Source organism: Triticum urartu, chromosome 7A (assembly GCF_056163025.1).
Source record: "Triticum urartu cultivar PI428250 chromosome 7A, HENAU_Tu73, whole genome shotgun sequence".
Classification (NCBI taxonomy): domain Eukaryota; kingdom Viridiplantae; phylum Streptophyta; class Magnoliopsida; order Poales; family Poaceae; genus Triticum; species Triticum urartu.
The window spans coordinates 9,324,508-9,342,071 of NC_141879.1; the positions used below are offsets into that span (position 1 = coordinate 9,324,508).

At 42.2% G+C, this 17,564-nt stretch overlaps 1 protein-coding gene and 1 pseudogene across 2 annotated transcripts; one reads left to right on the forward strand and one right to left on the reverse strand.

Moving 5' to 3' along the window:
• The first annotated feature begins 643 nt into the window (after nt 1–643).
• PRMT7 (protein arginine methyltransferase 7) lies at nt 644–6,941 on the forward strand. Its single transcript, XM_048688057.2, has 14 exons — nt 644–1,070; nt 1,305–1,527; nt 1,938–2,063; nt 2,169–2,333; nt 2,405–2,523; nt 2,604–2,704; nt 3,524–3,783; nt 4,290–4,526; nt 4,630–4,703; nt 5,576–5,669; nt 5,756–5,905; nt 5,999–6,073; nt 6,492–6,588; nt 6,727–6,941. The coding sequence occupies exons 1-14, from the start codon at nt 748–750 to the stop codon at nt 6,864–6,866; spliced, it is 2,184 nt and encodes a 727-aa protein (XP_048544014.1). The 5' UTR covers nt 644–747; the 3' UTR covers nt 6,867–6,941.
• A 324-nt stretch (nt 6,942–7,265) lies between these two features.
• On the reverse strand, nt 7,266–12,628 carry LOC125518037 (uncharacterized; annotated as a pseudogene). The gene is made up of 8 exons (XR_015611276.1): nt 12,370–12,628; nt 12,047–12,275; nt 11,816–11,966; nt 11,415–11,705; nt 11,065–11,323; nt 10,652–10,883; nt 8,286–8,728; nt 7,266–8,053 (listed from the first exon to the last, which is right to left on the reverse strand). The product of XR_015611276.1 is annotated as an uncharacterized LOC125518037 (transcript).
• Nucleotides 12,629–17,564: the final 4,936 nt, after the last annotated feature.

Consider the following 17,564-nt stretch of genomic DNA (forward strand, 5'->3'; position numbering starts at 1 on the left):
ATGTCGGCCATTCGGTGGCTTGCACCGCTTGTGACTGTGGTGGTCTTGTCGATGGACGGGTCATTCTCACAGGGTGCGACACCAGTCTGAATGATTCTCAGGAAGCACGACAGGCCAATTATCTTCTTGGCTTATCGATATATTTTCAACTATAATAATTCTTTGAAGGCAGAGCTGCATGCGATCATGCAGGGTATGACACTAGTTGCCCAACATACATCCTTAGCAGTCATTATTCAGTCGGATTCCTCTGAGGCATTTACAGCTTTATCTTCTAATGATTTTCTCACGCTTCGTGTGTGGACATCTTGTGAAGGAGAAGGCAAAAACAAAGGACAAGGAGTTTATTCCACATAACTACACCGTGGAACAAAATGGTGTGGCAGATTGCTTGGCCAAGTATAGTCGTGTTGAGTGTATCATGGCTGTGTGTTTATGAAGAACCCCCTTGTATAGTTGTATCGCGAAACTCTTGCATATCGACTGTAGCTCCGTAATATTGGAATTAACCCGGAAAAAAGCGCAATGTTTTCTCCATTTTTGGGAAGGCCCTCATGGGAATGTTTTTTTTTTCTTCTAATGGCCCCTAAAAAAACCTTGTATTCAAAACAGGCCCTCAAGGCACAAATACGTGGGTCCCCAAGCACCATTCCGCGAAAGCGCCACTCCCAGTCCCTCCCGACGGCGGCCGAGCTCGCGCCCGCCCGCCCGCAAAACCCTAGCCGCCGCCGGCGGAGCCCCCCGTTCATGCCGGGCTGCCTCGCCGGCCTGGCCCCTCCGCCGCCCGCCGCGCTCCACCTCCTGCTCCGCGGCCGCAGCCGCATGGCCTTCTCCGCGGCCGCGCCGTCCCGCGCCTTCCAGCTCCGCCTCAACCCGCTCACCGGCGACTCCGAGTGGCTCGTCGTCGACGAGGAAGGGGAGGAGGGGGCGGCGCCTCCCCAGACGCAGAGGCAGCTCCTCGCCGCCACCTCCTACCTCGACATGCTCAACGACGCCGCCCGCAACCGCGCCTACCGCCGCGCCATCGACGCCGCGGTCTCCGACCCTTCCGCCCGCGTCCTCGACATCGGGTGAGCGCCCATCGATGCATTTACACTCATTGGAGCATGTACTTTGGGTCACATTGGGACATTCAGACAAGTTTATCAAGGCCATTAACATTTGAAAAATAACCATTAGCATTTAATTGGTCCTCTTGTTAATTAAGGACATGTTGGTTTAGAAAACAAATCAGCTGTGTTGGCTACATGATCTATGATATCACAAAGAAAACAGAGTGGATGCTAATGCTTATGATGGCTCAGAGCCGGGACAGGGCTGCTCTCCATGATGTCTGCGCGAGCTTTGGGGGCTGTTGGAGGCGAAGGCAGGGGCAGCGTGTCGGCATGTGAATCCTACCTTCCCATGGGCAAGTTGACGCGCAGGGTACTGAGAGCCAACGGGATGGAGAATAAGGTGAAACTCTTCCATAAGCGGTCAGATGAGCTTGAAGTTGGAGTCGAGCTTGATTCACGAGCTGATGTACTGGTATGCTTTTGTTTTAGCTCAACTGGCTTTCTTGTTCTACTACATGAACCTGCTCCAGTATTATACATATTTATGCTCAGTCAAATAACCTAGTATAGTACTCATACTTGTTGTCATATAATTCAACTGTATCACTACATTCTAAATCTGGATTGCCAGCATCATTCAGATTTGGCTATTTCAGTTGTCAGTTCACACTTAGCGACAACATAGTAGGCACTTTCCTTATTAGGAAGAAGTTATATTGATTTATTTATTTATTTGATGAATTAACATTTCTTGTGATATTCCTTAGCTATTATTCATGCAGTTAGGGATTTATGCGGAGTTGGCACTTCTTTTGCATTAGGCTTGTCCTGCTATTGCAGATAAAGTTCATTATAGTTGACAAAACATCTTATGTTTCTCAGGTGAGTGAAATTCTTGACTCTGAGCTGTTGGGTGAGGGTCTGATACCTACTCTGCAGCAAGCTCATGATTCGTTATTGGTGAAAAATCCAAAGACAGTCCCATATCGAGCAACTACATACGGGCAGGTCCGTTCCCTCCACTTGTTCAATACGACTTCATCTGGATAACATTTTCTATGGAAGCAATGTGTGATTGGTTTATACTGGATTTTTTTTATTTGGGCATCCTAGTTAGTCGAAAGTCCGTTCTTGTGGAAGATGCATGATTTGCACAGCAATGAAGCAAATGCTGCAGATGGTGTCTGGCTTACTCCTGATGGGATGGAAAATATTGTTTCTGTGAAGCTGCAACAACATGCAATGAAATGTGACCCATTAGAAGATGAGATACGATTGGTATGCTATGCACGATTATTTTGCATGTTCAGGAAATTTGTTGTCCTAGGTCCTAACTTATTTTGCTTTAGCTGTCAGAACCCTTCAAAGTTTTTGAATTTGACTTTTCGGAACGACCAGAGAGCCAGCGTGAAAACAAGATCACGATTAAAACAACTGGTGATGGCTGTGTTCATGCTATTATTTCATGGCAAGTACAGCATCTGGTAGTCTCTTTCATCACCTTATAGTTAAAAGTGCGCTGAATGAATATTTTGTCTTCAAATGTAGGTGGGTGCTTCAGTTAGATTCTGCTGGGTCAATCTTCTACTCCACAGCTCCCAAATGGGTGAGGCAATCAAGTATCAAGGATCTACCACAATGCGCTGATGGTTGGTTAAATAATCAAGACTTTTGTCATCTTAAGTAGTTCTTTTGCATTTTTCAGTGTCATTTTGCATTTCCCTAGATTGATAGGCTAATATTGTTGGCATGTTTTGGCCAACATTTATCTGCATTTCCCTGATGTATTGGTAATGTTGGACTTGGGCCATGTGGGTATCTACTATCTAGAATGATGTTATGTGGAACTGACTGCCATATGTTGAAGAAATAGCTTTCTTTAACACTGCACCTATATAGTACTTACACAGCAGTCAGTACAAAACCTAGGAAATTTCTATATCACCATATGTTTGGCCTACAATTTACTTGAAAAACATAAAATTCTAAATGTCAACATACCATTAAATTTTAAAGGGGATTGTGCATTTGATCCATGGAACTAAGTACCATATATAAGTTCACAATTGCACTGCAAAGGTTTAAATGGAATCAGTGCTTTTTTTTTTCTGGTATAGTGTATCGTGAATGTTCAGGATAGTGTCCCAATGCACATCCATGGTTGCTTACCTATGCCTTAATGTGTCTGCACGGTGTTATGCTAGCGATGTTAATAGCATTGCTGCAAGTATTGTTATTTGTTAGTGATGTGATATGTTGAAGTCATATAGCGGTGTTATGCCTTAATATGTTGAAGAAGTAACTGGTTTGGGCATATGATTGTTTTCAGAATATACGTTCTTCTTAAGTTCACTAGCATTTGACACCACTTGCTTGAACTAGCGTATTTGATATGTAGACCTTATAGAAGTCACCCTGTTTCGCATTCTAAAGTTACTTAAAATGATATCTTCCTTTTATCTTTATAGACACGAAGGATTGGTGTGATCACTGGAAGCACTGTGTTTGGTTTACACAAGGAATGGGTACTCCTGTTATGAAAGATCAAACTCTTTCTCTAAGGGCTAGTCATAATCTAACTAGCATCTCTTATCAGCTACTAAACCCCAATGATGAAGCATGCAATGGAAGCTTGAAAGCTGACAATCTAACATTGTTGCCAGAAAGGATAGCACTTTATGGTGATATATATTGGAGATCAGCTTTGATAACAGCAATTAAAAATGTTGTAAGTACACCAGTTCATTTGATTGTGATATTATGTTGTTGCATTGCACACTTGATTTCAACAAACTTCTGTTTTCCGCTGTTAGGAATGGATCAGGATGTTAATTTAAGACTTCGACGTTCTAAAAGAATTCCACAGATCTGCTGATGCAAAAAATATTCTAATGATCTGCCAACATTTGGAAATGAATTCAGGGTTTCAATAGTTTCTGCAGTTTGGCAGTTTGGCCATTTGAAAAACAGAAGAAAAAACTGTGCTTGCATAATCATATTCAAATTTTCAATTCATAATATTAGCTGGTCCCTCCGGGCATGGACTGTAGGGATTTTTACCCTTTCGACAATCTGGAAGCTATATTGTTGCCTTGTTAGTTCATGGAATCTAGTATCTTTCACTTGGAGCACAGGATCAGTTCCATGGTTTATGCTACCTACATTCTCTTTTTGATACAGATTACCTACATTATTCTAACATCGTCTATTCATATTCAATGTTTTTCTGCCCAGCTGAGTGACAGATCTCCGCAAACCTGTTTCGTGGCTGATGACAGTATATTCTTGGCTCTCTTAGTTTCTTCTCTCTCACCATCTTCAAAAGTCATTGCCATGTTTCCTGGTCTACGGGACACGGGTGCAACATATCTCCAAGCTGTTGCAAAGGCAAACAATTTCTCCATGGATCAAATTCAAGTGATTGGTAAAAGAGCGGCATCTATTTCAACGGATGACTTGGAACATAAAAAGGTTTGCTGCTAGTCTATACTCTGGCTTCAAAAGTAGTTCAAGGATTCGTACTGTTTTTTTTATTATGAATTTCTCATGATCTTCTATCATTTTATCTCCACAGATTAACTTATTAGTGGGCGAACCATTTTATTGTGGCAGTGAAGGAATGCTTCCATGGCAAAACCTGCGTTTCTGGTTTGTTACTTCAAAATTCTAGTACTCATTATCTAACAGATTAAGCTTCACACCATTACTAACAAATCAGTCAGTTGATGTTGCACTTTAAGTTCAAACACCGTTCCATGTTGTGCTACTTGTTGTATTTCTGTTAGTATATTTTCTTTTGATTCTTTGTCTCCTTGTTCCTCATCGATTCTTCCGGCCTGGCAGAAACTGATGTAGTTCTGATTGATAGTTAAAATTCACTTTTATACTACTCCCTCTGTTCACTTTTATAAGGCCTTGAAGGCATTTCAGACAATGTGCAAAATAGCCTATTTTGAGTTGTCTGAAACGACTTACAAAAATGAACGGAGGGAGTATAATTTCGTTATTCTCAAGCCCATATTTTAATGAAAATGTGGCACCCTATTAAATGTTTCCTTTTATCTAGTACTTTTATTTTGAGAGTTCCTTCTAGTACTAGTATGGTGCAATTGTGGCAACATAGTATTGTAAAAGAAAATAATGCACCCTCAATTTGAACAGAGAAGCACATGTTTGCTCGTATACGTTCATGCATCTGTTCACATATGCCTTAACTAACAAGCGAAGAAACGAACTTCTATATCCTCTTCACTAGGGAAATAGGCTTTATTTTTTAACTGTTGCCACCATTTTAGGTTTGTTGATCCAAGTTTAGGCTGGAAGGGTCATATTGTTGTTTTGAGTACCTTGTAGGATAAACACACCTATTCATCTAATTTTCATTGAATTCACCAAGTATTAATCATATTTTTTAGAACATGGAACCCACATTTTAAATGAGAAGGCCTTTGATGTCTATTGTTCTGTGTTGTAATGCCGATTGAAGATGCCAATATCTGCTCCTGTTATTTTTACTTTAGGAATGCAAGAACTCTGTTTCATTCAATGTTATCCGAGGATGCACTCATAATGCCTTGCAAAGGAGTATTAAAGTTATGCGCCATGTCTCTTCCGGTTAGTCTTCCCACAAATCACTCTTTATTTTCTTTTGGGCAAAAGAACAGAGTTATTTTTTTCCTCAAATAACTGGGGTGCTGCAGGACTTGTGGAGGAGCCGTCGCAGCCTTAAAGATGTCGAGGGTTTTGACCACTTGGTTGTTAACGAGACTTTAGGAGCCTGCGGTGATCTTCCTGGAGAGCAGCAAGGTCCTTGTCTTCCCTATTATGTATGGCAATGCGGTTATACGAAGGTACAACAAATACAGTCTCGAGGTTGAACACATTGAAAATGTATCATATCATTTCTTTTAGAAGTGACTAACGATGCTTTCAAAATTGAGCAGAAATTAAGCAAAGTGTACTCTCTCATGGACTTCAACTTTTCTGAGCCTATTCACTCCTGCTTTGGGAAAACAAAGGTATTTGCTGTTATCTTTCTGGTGGCATGAACGTAATAAGAGTTTTTCTTTGTGGTAGTTACTTCAACTTCACAGAGATCCTCGAGTTTTATTAGGTCCACGCTGTCACTGGTTCTAACTGAATTTTAAGATGCGAATGCATGACATCTCGCTAACTTAGATCATACTAGCGCAAAGTTGTTTGCAAGGTGTCTGCTGGGAGCGATTTTGTTCTGCCTTGACCTTTTTTGGTTTACATAAATGCAATGCATAGGAAACCCGGGTATCATTCATTCTTGGGCCTCTCATGCACACTAAGATACACAATGTAAAAGCGCCCCTCTGGTGGCTACAGTATGCATGCAATTTCCTAACTGAATTTTGTGCCCTGATATGCACATAGTTTTCTGGCTGATGTATTACATATGTGGTCTCGTAGATCGAGTTTGCCGATGCTGGCACGTGCCACGGCTTTGCGGTTTGGATCGACTGGGTGCTCGACGAGAAGAACTCCATCGTGATAAGCACGGGACCAGGTAAATAAAACATCTTACCTTCATCTCATACCTTGTTTGTAACTGTATCTGGGACATATAAGATGTAAGTGTAACGAGACTGATGGTTGTCTACTGCATTTCCCTGATGGTGTTGTTGGTATTGTTGACCCCTCTCAGATAGCAGATACTGGAAGCAAGGCGTGCAGCTCCTGAGCAAGCCTGTGGAAGTGAACCCAGCCGACGACTCGGCTGCGCTTGTGGAGGCCTCCTTCGATCCTGCCTCTGGCAACATCGTGTTTACTTCCTCCTTCTCTTGATGTAAGCTGTAACATTGGACCTGTCGCGCGCACGCCGCGAAGACAAGATATTGCCGCTGCCGACACCCTTTGTCACCCTTTGTCGATAGTTCTTCCTATTTATTTTGCAGGGAGGCTCTGCCAGTAGTTTTAGGGTCTGACTGTGTTATACAGTGCTGAGGCCCATTTATTCGTGCGCATGATCGAATATTTGCTCAATTTTTTGTAAGGAACGCTGCTATGGCATCCCATTAAAACCATGAAAACCGCCAGCACACAGATTCAGTACAAGCTGATGCAGATGGCCAATTCATAACATGGTTGGCATCCAGATTTTTTTTTTACATTGTCATATGCGACACGCACCATGCAAAGGTTTAATTTCTTTAAGCAGGGCTCGTGATGGTGGAAGATGTTGGAGATGGCCGCACCAATCGAGCATGTTCTTCAGGAGGACGAGGTTCAACCTGCTAACATTTGAGGAGTTCAACTTTCTTGCACTTGGTCCTTGCTCTAAACTTAAATGCCCAAAGAAATTGTTTGCTAATCCACAAATAAATTTTTTTTTGCATAAATAAAACCAATTTCAAATATATTTCCACATTATTGCCAAAAAAAGGCGAAGAGAAAAGGAAACAAAATGCCTTCCTTCTGACCATTTCGTCGAACACCTTGCGCCAGTCCTCGGTTGGAGGGAGGGAGCTCGCCGTGGTGGTCAGAGGGGAGGTGTCATGGTCTGATTGCAGGCCTCACGCCAAAGCTCGAGACCGCAGCTCGGCTCGAGAAGCTCCGGCTGGGACATCAGGGGAAATACCACTCTACTGACTGAAGATAGCCATTTCCTTGCTTGACAGAAGAAACTAATATGGAAATCGCTAGCAGCACTCATACAGAAACTATTCTCTCCGCTGCCGCCTTTTGTGGCGTGTAGACGAAGGCATTCAGTAGGCGCTGCTGTTTACGTTCTCCTTGTGATGCCTTGGCACCATGAATCTGCATAATTTGAAGGTTTTTGCACATTAATAGAATCCAACAGACTCGTGCCTTCAAGCAATTAATCATGTTCGTCTACAAATGCATCAACATATACCTGGGCAGAATTGAGCCCATGCGAAAAACATGGAAATCACTGCGACAAAGAGGAACAGCCAATGTTTGAAGTGAGTGGGTAACAACAAGGTCTTCAACGCAGTCAGCTTGCTCGCCCACTGCATCCAGAAAGGACTGTTAAATGACGTAGGAATCGAGAGAAAAAATGAATTATTATTATTTTTACATTAATTGGTTATTGTTATTACTTTAAAATTCCTACCGGTGCAAGCGCACGTGTCGATAGCTAGAGGTTATGGCAGTGAACATATAAATAAAAGTAGGATGACAAAAGACATGAGGCCAGTCTTGGTGAAAAAGAGATGATCCACGGGAGCAGAGAGTATGTACCTGGCTGATGCGTGAACTTTTAGCAACACCAATGTTGCTTAGTTCACTAACAATCTGGGCTATTGTAGGCCTTCGCGTTCGGTCATCCTCCACACATTTCAACGCTATTTCGACGCATGTCCTCACTTCTTTAGATGCATGGGGCGACATTGTTGTCTGCACCTTTGTTCGCCAGTTTTCACCGTACCTAGATAATTGAAACATAATAACACCAAAAGTGGGGAACAGGGGTAAGGCACAATAAAAAAATTGTGAAAAAATGTTTTCCATAATATGAAATCCTTTTTCTTACAGTTGTAATAAATTCTTTCCGAGGGGTGTATGGACAACTGAAGTAGCCCTCCTTTCCTGCCATTATTTGTATGATTATGACCCCGAGACTGAATACGTCGAACTTTGGACTGATTTTCTGTCTGTTGATGTATTCTGGTGGCATGTATCCACTGCATTTGATCAAATACAATTATTTTTCTGAAAGTTCAAGAAAAGATGCTATGATTATTTCCGAGGAAAGTTGTGATAGAGCTCAAGCTCCATGGCACCCGTTATCTAGCCACCCACTTTATGCATTGTGATCCATGTAAGCACTTTCGTGTCTTTCGTTTATCCCAAATAAAACACCCTCGCGTCCCTCGCGTCCCTCTCTGAGGCGACTCGGGGGAACCCTAGCTCCCTCCGACGCCGGCCCTCAAACACCCTCCCTCCCCCCTCGCCGCCGCCAAGGGACACAGCCGAGCAAAGCCCACGCAGTGCCGGCGGCGGCGGGGCCTCTCCCTGGCGCCTCTCTCTCTCTCTCTCTCTCTCTCTCTCTCTCTCTCTCTCTCCCCTGGCGGCAGGGCGAGTTCTTCCAGCGGCGGCTTGGCGGCGTGGCGCGGCGGAGCTCCGGCGATGACTCGGTCCTACGGCGGGGTGGAGGGGAGGGCACCGTCCGGTGGTGCTGCCTCCGCAGCGGCTGTGGCTTGGGGCCCTTGACCCCGATCCGATCTGGATCTGGTGGTGCTTGGGTCTGGGCCATGGCGGCTGGCGAGGCGTGCTGTTCGTCGGGGCTTGTCGACCTCTAGGCACCATGGAGGTGCCGGCGGTGACGCTGGTGGACGTGGTGGTCATCTTCTTCTAGAGATGGCCGGCCAGAGGCTTGGTGATCGGATCTCGAGATCCATCATCTTGTCCCAGCTGCGAGTAGGGCAGACATGGTTGCCGGTGAAAACCGAACCGACAGCAGGCGATGGCGGCGTTCTCGCCGTTACCTTGATGGAGGCATTGTCGTGTAACTACTGTCGACCCACTCGTGCTGCTCCGGGGGAAACCCTAGGATCTGGTGTTCCAGATCGGACGATGGCGGCATGCGGTGTCGTTTCTCTCTTGGGAGCATCGTTTGCGGAGCAGCGCAGGAAGTCCGAGGCAGGAGGTGGAGCGGCTTCGTCTTGCATGGAGCTTCGGTGGAGATGTCAAGTCATGCCTGACCGACAGGTGCTACGCTTTGTCATGCCTGGTTGGCAGGTGCTACGCACGACAGATCTTCCAAGGACTTCAAGCTATGTCGGCTGGTGGTACTTCGCAGCATGGCGCTGAGGTGTATCAGTGGTGACCGCGACGTGCTCAGCTGTTTGCGCGCAGGGAGGAGGTGCCGTTGGGCGCCGTGGTGGCGTCGACGGTAGCTAGACCGAGCAAGGTTGATGCATCAATACAGTTCTGAAGATGGAGCGGTGGCAGTTGGCGGCGGCGGCCTCTGAGAGCACGCCGGACCAGTTTGTGCCCCAGACCCGGCAAGTGGCTAGGTTGGGGTCTCAGGTCTTAGATGTTAGGCTTGGCTGCGATGTCTGTTTGGTATTAGGCCCAGGCTATCTGCGCCCCTTCATCAACTGGATAGGTGTAGCGACAGTTTGTTGCTTAGACGGCGGCTTTAGTCTTACTGTTGTATGACTTTGTAAGGTCTTGTGAGAATAATTAATAAAGTGGCCGTATGCATCACCCAGATGCAGAGGCCGGGGTCATCCTCCTTTTAAAAAAAAAATAGGTTCAAAGTTTGCAGGACAACAGAGAAAAAACTTCCGTAAATTTACATGCATCACAAATATTTAAAATAACCTTTTAACTCAAAAACAAAATCTAATCTTGTATATTTATGTCGGACCAAAAAAATTGAAATTTTTGTTCAGACATTGAAGTTCTAAAGTTTGGTTGACCTACAAAGTTTGAAGTACAGATGTTGTTTCATTTGAGAACAAAAAAGTGAAATTTTGATGTAGTAAGTTAGTTGGCTAGCACAGATCTCAAAGCAATGTTGGAGGGGTAAGGATAAGGGATGCCATGGAGCCCGAGCTTCAAAAAAAATACTCTCTTTCATTTCTGGGTTATTAACTTACCATGTTCCTTTAATATCTTGGGACTGTGTCATATAGGTTTGTGTTGAATCAAAAAGTCTTGACAAACCGAAATCACCAATTTTTGCCGCCATATCCTTATCCAACAAAATATTTGCCGGTTTCAAGTCCAGATGGTAAATGGGAGTATCAGCATTATGAAGGTAATGTAAACCCTCACATACTCCTTTTATTATTTTGTAACATTTGTTCCAATCGAGTCTGCATGATTCAGCTGTAGAAGTGAAAAAAAAAGTTAGTATTACCATGTAAATAACAAGTATAATAGTCTTATCAAGTGTGTATCACCTAAGTTTCCCCTCTAGATGCTGCAAAAAATAGTTCCGTCGTATTCTCAACCCTTTATATTGTAGGAAATTCAAATATACTTTAGTGCAAGTAGAGCAGGATCATACCAGAAAGTTGATTGTCAAGGCTTCCACCCTGCACGTATTCCAAACAAATTGCTCTTTCTACGATACTAGCAGAAACATGTTTTCCCTTGTACTCAACAAATATCTGTGATGTATGGTGGCAGTAGCCAACTAACCGTACGATATTGTTGTGTTGGACCCTCATTAGATTATTAAGCTCATTCTTAAACTGTTCATCATCAATCCACAACATTTGACGAAGTTTCTTAACAGCAACCTCTTCTCCATTGTCCAGCACTCCCTGTTAAAAATCTCAGTTTTTATGGAACGTTCAATCTTGTAGTTAACGGCAGGGTTCATTTGTAAGTTAGAGGATGAAGTAATAACTATACCTTGTAAATAACTCCATATCCACCACGGCCAACCATGTTTTGCTCAGAAAAACCATTTGTAATATTTTCTAAGAACTCGAATGAAAACTCCCTTGTTCTATATAACTGACCTATAGATGAGCACTCAACAATATCAATCTTATTCAGTTTCTGTATGATCTCGCTTATGGTAGGCCTCTTCTCTCGACCTAACTCAACGCATTTTAGAGCTATTTCAATGCATGTTTTAACTTCACGTGAAGTATGCTTTGATATTGTGCCCTGCATCCTGTTTAACCAGAATTCATGTACCTGTAGAATTGAAAAATAATTTCTTGGCATGAGAACCTATATGTATGGCACAGCCTAATATTAATGAAATTTTGAAAATTGTTACACTTCATAATAGAGTTTTTTCTTACAAGCTCAATAAATACTTCAGGAGAAGTATCTACACATTTGTTGTAGCTCTTCTTTCCTGCCATTAGTTGCAGGATTATAAGGCCCAGACTGAATACATCAAACTTTGGTGTGATTTGCCGTTTACTGATGTATTCTGGTGGCAAGTATGCTCTGCATGATACAATTTTTTTTTAAATATTCACAGAAGTTCCATACAAGAATTTGATTACTTCGCATGGTTGTTAACATACCTTGTTCCTGTAACTTCTGATGTGTTGGTGATTTCTGTTGAATCAAAGAGCCTAGAGAAACCAAAACCTCCAATTTTGGGCATCATCTCCTTATCCAGCAAAATTTTCGTAGGTTTCAATTCCAGATGGTAAATAGGATACTCGAATCCTTTGTGAAGGTAATGTAAGCCCTCACACATTCCCTTAATTATTTTGTAACATGTGTGCCAAAGAAGAGCACATGGTTCATCTACAGAAGTTAAAAAAATATATTTATTAGCATGATGTAAAGTGTAGGGATCATTGCCTTACAAAATAATAGTGTAAGTAGAGCATAATCATACTAGAAATATGCTTGTCAAGGCTTCCTCCTTGCAGGTATTCGGAGCATAAAGATACTTCTTCCACTTTAGCAAAAACATATTTTCCGTTGTGCTGAACAAACACTTGTGTTTTATGATGGCAATAACCAACAAACTGCACAGTATTTTGATGTTGGACCCTCATAAGATTATTAAACTCATTTTTAAATTCCTCTTTGTCAAGCCCTGGCATGAGATAAAGCTTCTTCACAGCAATGCATACTCCATTGTCCTGTATTCCCTGTTAAAACATATGCATTAAGTCACGGTTGCTAGGTGGTCAGGAGATGTTGCAGGCTTTTCTATGTATGGGTCAGAACATATGGGGTGCCTGAGAACTTTCATCACAAAGGTTGGTTTGCAGAAATTGAATCTTTGGTAGGAGCTTTTCAAAGATGGTAATATGGCAGGTTTTAGAGGGAATGGTTTGATTAGGTCCTGCTGCTCTTTGTAGCGCAGTTATGGTTTAGGACAAATAATAGATATTGCCAAAGATGAGAAGGGCTGCTCTCTTTTCGTTTTATTAGACTCTAATAACATAAGTGGGCAAGATCTCTGGAGACACTTTGTGTTATCAGGTCCATATATATATCAAGATTGGGCAAGGAAAGCTAGCATTTCCAATGAAATTCACCGTTCTCAAGATTAATCTATGTTCATTCTCTTAGAAAAATCCTTGGAAAAAAAGACTTTGTGCTCCTGAGAGAAATAATACTACTCCCTCCATTCCACAATGTAGTGCCAATAGATTTTTGTGGAAGTCAAACTTTGCCAACTTTGACCAAGCGTATAAGGAAAACAATCTACATCTACAATATTAAACATGCACATTCTGAAAATATAACTCATGATGTATCCAATGATGTGCATTTGGTATTTCTAGATGTACCTACGTTTCTCTATAAATATGATCAAAGTTTGTAATGTTTGACTTTTGCAAAAATCTATAGGCACTACATTATGGAACGGAGGGAGTAGTACCTTGTAGACCACTCCTTGCCGACCGCAACCAATGATACGCTCCTTGCAGAAATTTTTTGTGATACGGTTCAAGAACCTGGCTGTAAACTCGTACGGGTGAGTCGCACCGCTTTCATCCTCATGGCCGCCGTCATCTTCCTTATCGAACTGCTTGACGTAGACGATTTCAGCGTGCCCGAACATCTTTCGCAGCTTTTGCACCGCGTTGACCGGGTCAAAGCCGTTCCCAATGACTGTGATCTTCCCATCCCTCAAGTCCGCACTCACCGACTCGAGACCTGATGCGTTAGAGTCGGATTCAGGAACAAAAGTGGCAAGGACAGAAAACCTGAAGAAGAGAAGTATAATAGCAGTACCAGGGAGTTTGGAGATTATTTTGAGCGCCTTCTTTTCCTGTTTGCTGTCGCGCAAGTCCACCTTCAGCACCAACTTTTGCTGTAATCCTCAGGACAACAAAACGAGATGAGCAACCGATGGAGGTCTGCAAATCAGTATCTTCTAGCTAGAGGGCAACGGCTACTACAGATCAGCAAGAGTTTTTCAGCTATAATCTCACCCTCATGGCTGGCGGGGCGGCAGCCAAACCAGAACCAGCCGGGGATTATAGCTATAATCACGGATGCAGTGGGCACATCAATCTCGTCTCCGTCAGTATCCTCCTCAGGGGAGAAACAGCACTGCTATACACACGACGCTAATAGCCAATTTGTGGACGACGCTGGAGATCACACCATACGTCGCACGGCAGCAGCACCGGTGCACCGTTGGATATGTCGTTCGGCTGTATGTCGTCTGTGCAGTTTCGGGGGGAGAAATGGATAGCAAACTAGCTACATCTCGATTCCGCCCAATGATGCTCGAGTAAAAATGTTGATTGGCAGTAAGTAGATGTTATTTTATCATTGTGCAGTACTAAATGTTATTTTATTGAGCCTTTCCTCTGGTCGGTAGGTAAAGTTTTTGAATTCAAATGCTTGGGACCGGTGCAAATAGAATAATCATGGCAGTGAATATATGTTATTTTATCCCTGTGCAGAACTAAATGTTATTTATTTAAACTTTTCTGGTCGGTAGGTGAAAGTTTCTGAATTCAAACGTTGGGACCGGTGCAAATAGAATAATCGCGGTGCATGTGCAAGGATTTGAACGCAACTTTTTTTGTTAAGGAGAGGTAATAACACGCGTGGTGCTTGAACTTGCCATGGATATTCATTTTAGTGTCTGAACTTGAAAAATATATCAGACCAGTTCTAAAACTTGGTGGGAACATGCAAATACGATGCCAATGCCATTCGTACATGTAAAGTGTGCTAACATGGCATCGTATTTGGCTGACACGGCATAGGATCCACTTGTAGTGACGAAACAGGATTTTAGTTCACCCGCAAAAAAGAAAAACAGGATTAGTTCACTTGCAAAAAAAAGGAAAACATGATTTTTTTTGTTGTTGAGAAAAACAAGATTTTAGTTGAATACTATGTGTCTATGACTAGTGGGCCACGTCTGTAAGTACAAAAGAAAACTGAAATAAAAATGGTTCCCGACAGGGTTTGAAAGAGTGATGTATGTTGGTTGGCGAGCCAGCCACTAAGCTCAAATGTAGTAAACTTTGGCCCCACAGCTTTAATGATTGTGCGGATGGCTGCAGTCAATGCAGCCCATTTAGCACATAATCACTCCGTAAAGAAATATAAAAGCACTTATATCACTACTTTAGTGATTTAAATGCTTTTATATTTCTTTACAGAGGAAGTATTATTTTCAAAATAAGATATAAAAAAATCTATAAATTATAATCACACGAATATACATGCTGCCACTCTGCATTGTGCACACGTTAACATCTGTAGATAATAATAATAAAGTTAGATTCAAATATTCATGTGATATTAGTAGTTATCTCGTGGTATACAAAAACTCATGTGCATGTATTATTTTATAAAGGTCTATAAACCAGGCCCCATGCCATGTCATGTATTATAACTACTAGCACATATGCCCGTGGGTTGCAACGGGAGAAAAATTAACATATCCACCAAAACTTCTACTGTTGAAACTAAATTATATGCAGTTGTACCCATGACATAGGTGTCGCTAGGCGTAACCTGTGATTGACCCCGAAGAAGAAGGTTGTTGCAATAGTGGCATCCGAATTCACAACAATGGTGGTCGAGCTTTGCAGCATGCGGTCCTCCTTACATCAACAACGGTGGTCCAGCTTTGGAGCATTGTGTACTTCTTGTAGCAGCATTAACTGGGCTTGCAATGTCGTGTGTCTTGTTTGCTGGAGCGACGTTGATCGAAACTGCATGTAGATCAACCAGATATTTTTTGGCAAATATGCAGCAAATTCCCATTTAACGTAGCAAAATCGCTGAGAAATAAAAACATTGACAGTATGAAAAAGCAGCACCGAAAAGATAGTCAGTAAAATGCGCTAGCGGAGTCACACAACGGCTTGATTCTCTTTCACGAGGTTACACACAAGCCAACCAAGCTGCCGTTTAATTAGAGTGAGTCAGCACAGTGCATGTCCTTCCGCTTTTGTTGGATTAATTAGAGTCAATCTGCAAGCAGTGCATGTCCTTCCTTTATTTTAATGGGGGGCTCAATTCCTATTGGCAGGTGCAGCCATTGGGTAACTAAAATTATGCCATATCGGCTGTGTTAATCATTGGGCAGATTTATTGGTTTGTAAAATGATTTATCAGGCTTCTGATATAAATTGGTCTGGTTCCTCCGAGCTCAAAAGTATGGCAAAATTCCTCCACTTCTGCCGGTAGTCGTGATCATCACCAACATCACCAGACAAACAACTCCCAAAGTTCGCCTTTACCGATCAATGGCCGTAAGGAGGGAGGAGCCGCATGAAAAGCGAGCCAAAGAAATTGATGTAGATCTCGCAAGGGGAATACGTCGACATGGTCGGCCTGCACACGGTGCGGCTGCTCAAGTGATGCCAGCCGGAGGCTGTTTCAAACCCGTCCAGGCTTTGCGCTCAACCATGCCAGCACCGTGTAGATTAATACAGATGTGGTGTCGTTATTGGATTAAAGACATGTGATATTTTTCTTTTCCCGTTGCAACGCACGGGCATGTTTACTATATTTTCAACCAAAATAGTTTGAATAATGCTGCCTTGCTTTGTTTTTTTTTGTTACTTGTAAAGTTGTTTGAGTGGATTTTTCCCCGTGTTTTTAAGAAATATTCATATTTGGTACCTACTGGCTCTTATGTTTTAAACTCCTGGATATTGTGAGAATATTATGGATAATAAATTATGAATATTACAATCAAATATTACTTTTGCATATCGTGGGAATATTGTGGATAATAGGATTTTCAATATTACTTTAGTCTTAAAGCATTGCAGTTACGGACCACACATAAGGGAGGGGAGGATGGGAGGGAGGATAAGTGACGACATTTTCGATGCTATGTTAAAATAGAGAACGTGGACCTGAGTGAATGGTCTTGAATCATTCTTAGAGATGTGGTATTTTCTTTCTCCCGTTGCAACGCATGGGCATATTTCCCAATGGGGTAGACTTTTTTGTGTTTATTGACCGCCAACGTCTCATAACAACATTCGAAAGGTACCACCGAAATATGTCCATCAATTGCTATGGAAGAAACAAAAAACACTTCACTCTCCTATCCCAGTAAGCATGTAATGATTTAAGCCTAAACTTGGCATAAAACATAAGCAAAAACCTAAATGTATGCTTTTGTGATGTTTTCTGTCACAAGCATCAACTTTAGGGGTAAAAACGGAATTTACTCTTTCATTTATGATACACTTCAATTATTCCCGCCATGAATAAGAATTATGTACTTTCAGTATAACCATCTTTGCAAAAATGCTACACCTCTGCATAACTATTCAACAATTAATATTATAGAAGAGCTCACATTGATTGATCAATGTGATCTTGCATGTGTAGTTGTTGAGTTCCTCCTTCGCATACCTAGCTTGATATGCAAATTAGTCTAAGTGAATGTCGGTTTTCTTCTGCACCGAAAGTAGTATGAAAATAAAAGATTTTGACCTTGGAGATGAACAGAAAAGGGAACATGAATGCTACTCCCTCCGTTCCATAATATAAGAACGTTTTTGACATTAGTATAGTGTAAAAAACGTTCTTATATTATGGAAGTGTAAAAAACGTTTTTATATTATGGGACGGAGGGAGTAT

Excerpts from the sequence above, each read along its gene's own strand:
- PRMT7 (XM_048688057.2), top strand. The coding sequence starts at position 748 with ATGCCGGGCTGCCTCGCCGGCCTGGCCCCTCCGCCGCCCGCCGCGCTC. Across the intron at positions 6,074-6,491 it reads CCTGCTTTGGGAAAACAAAG|ATCGAGTTTGCCGATGCTGG; the intron begins GTATTTGCTGTT and ends GTGGTCTCGTAG. Across the intron at positions 6,589-6,726 it reads CGTGATAAGCACGGGACCAG|ATAGCAGATACTGGAAGCAA; the intron begins GTAAATAAAACA and ends GACCCCTCTCAG.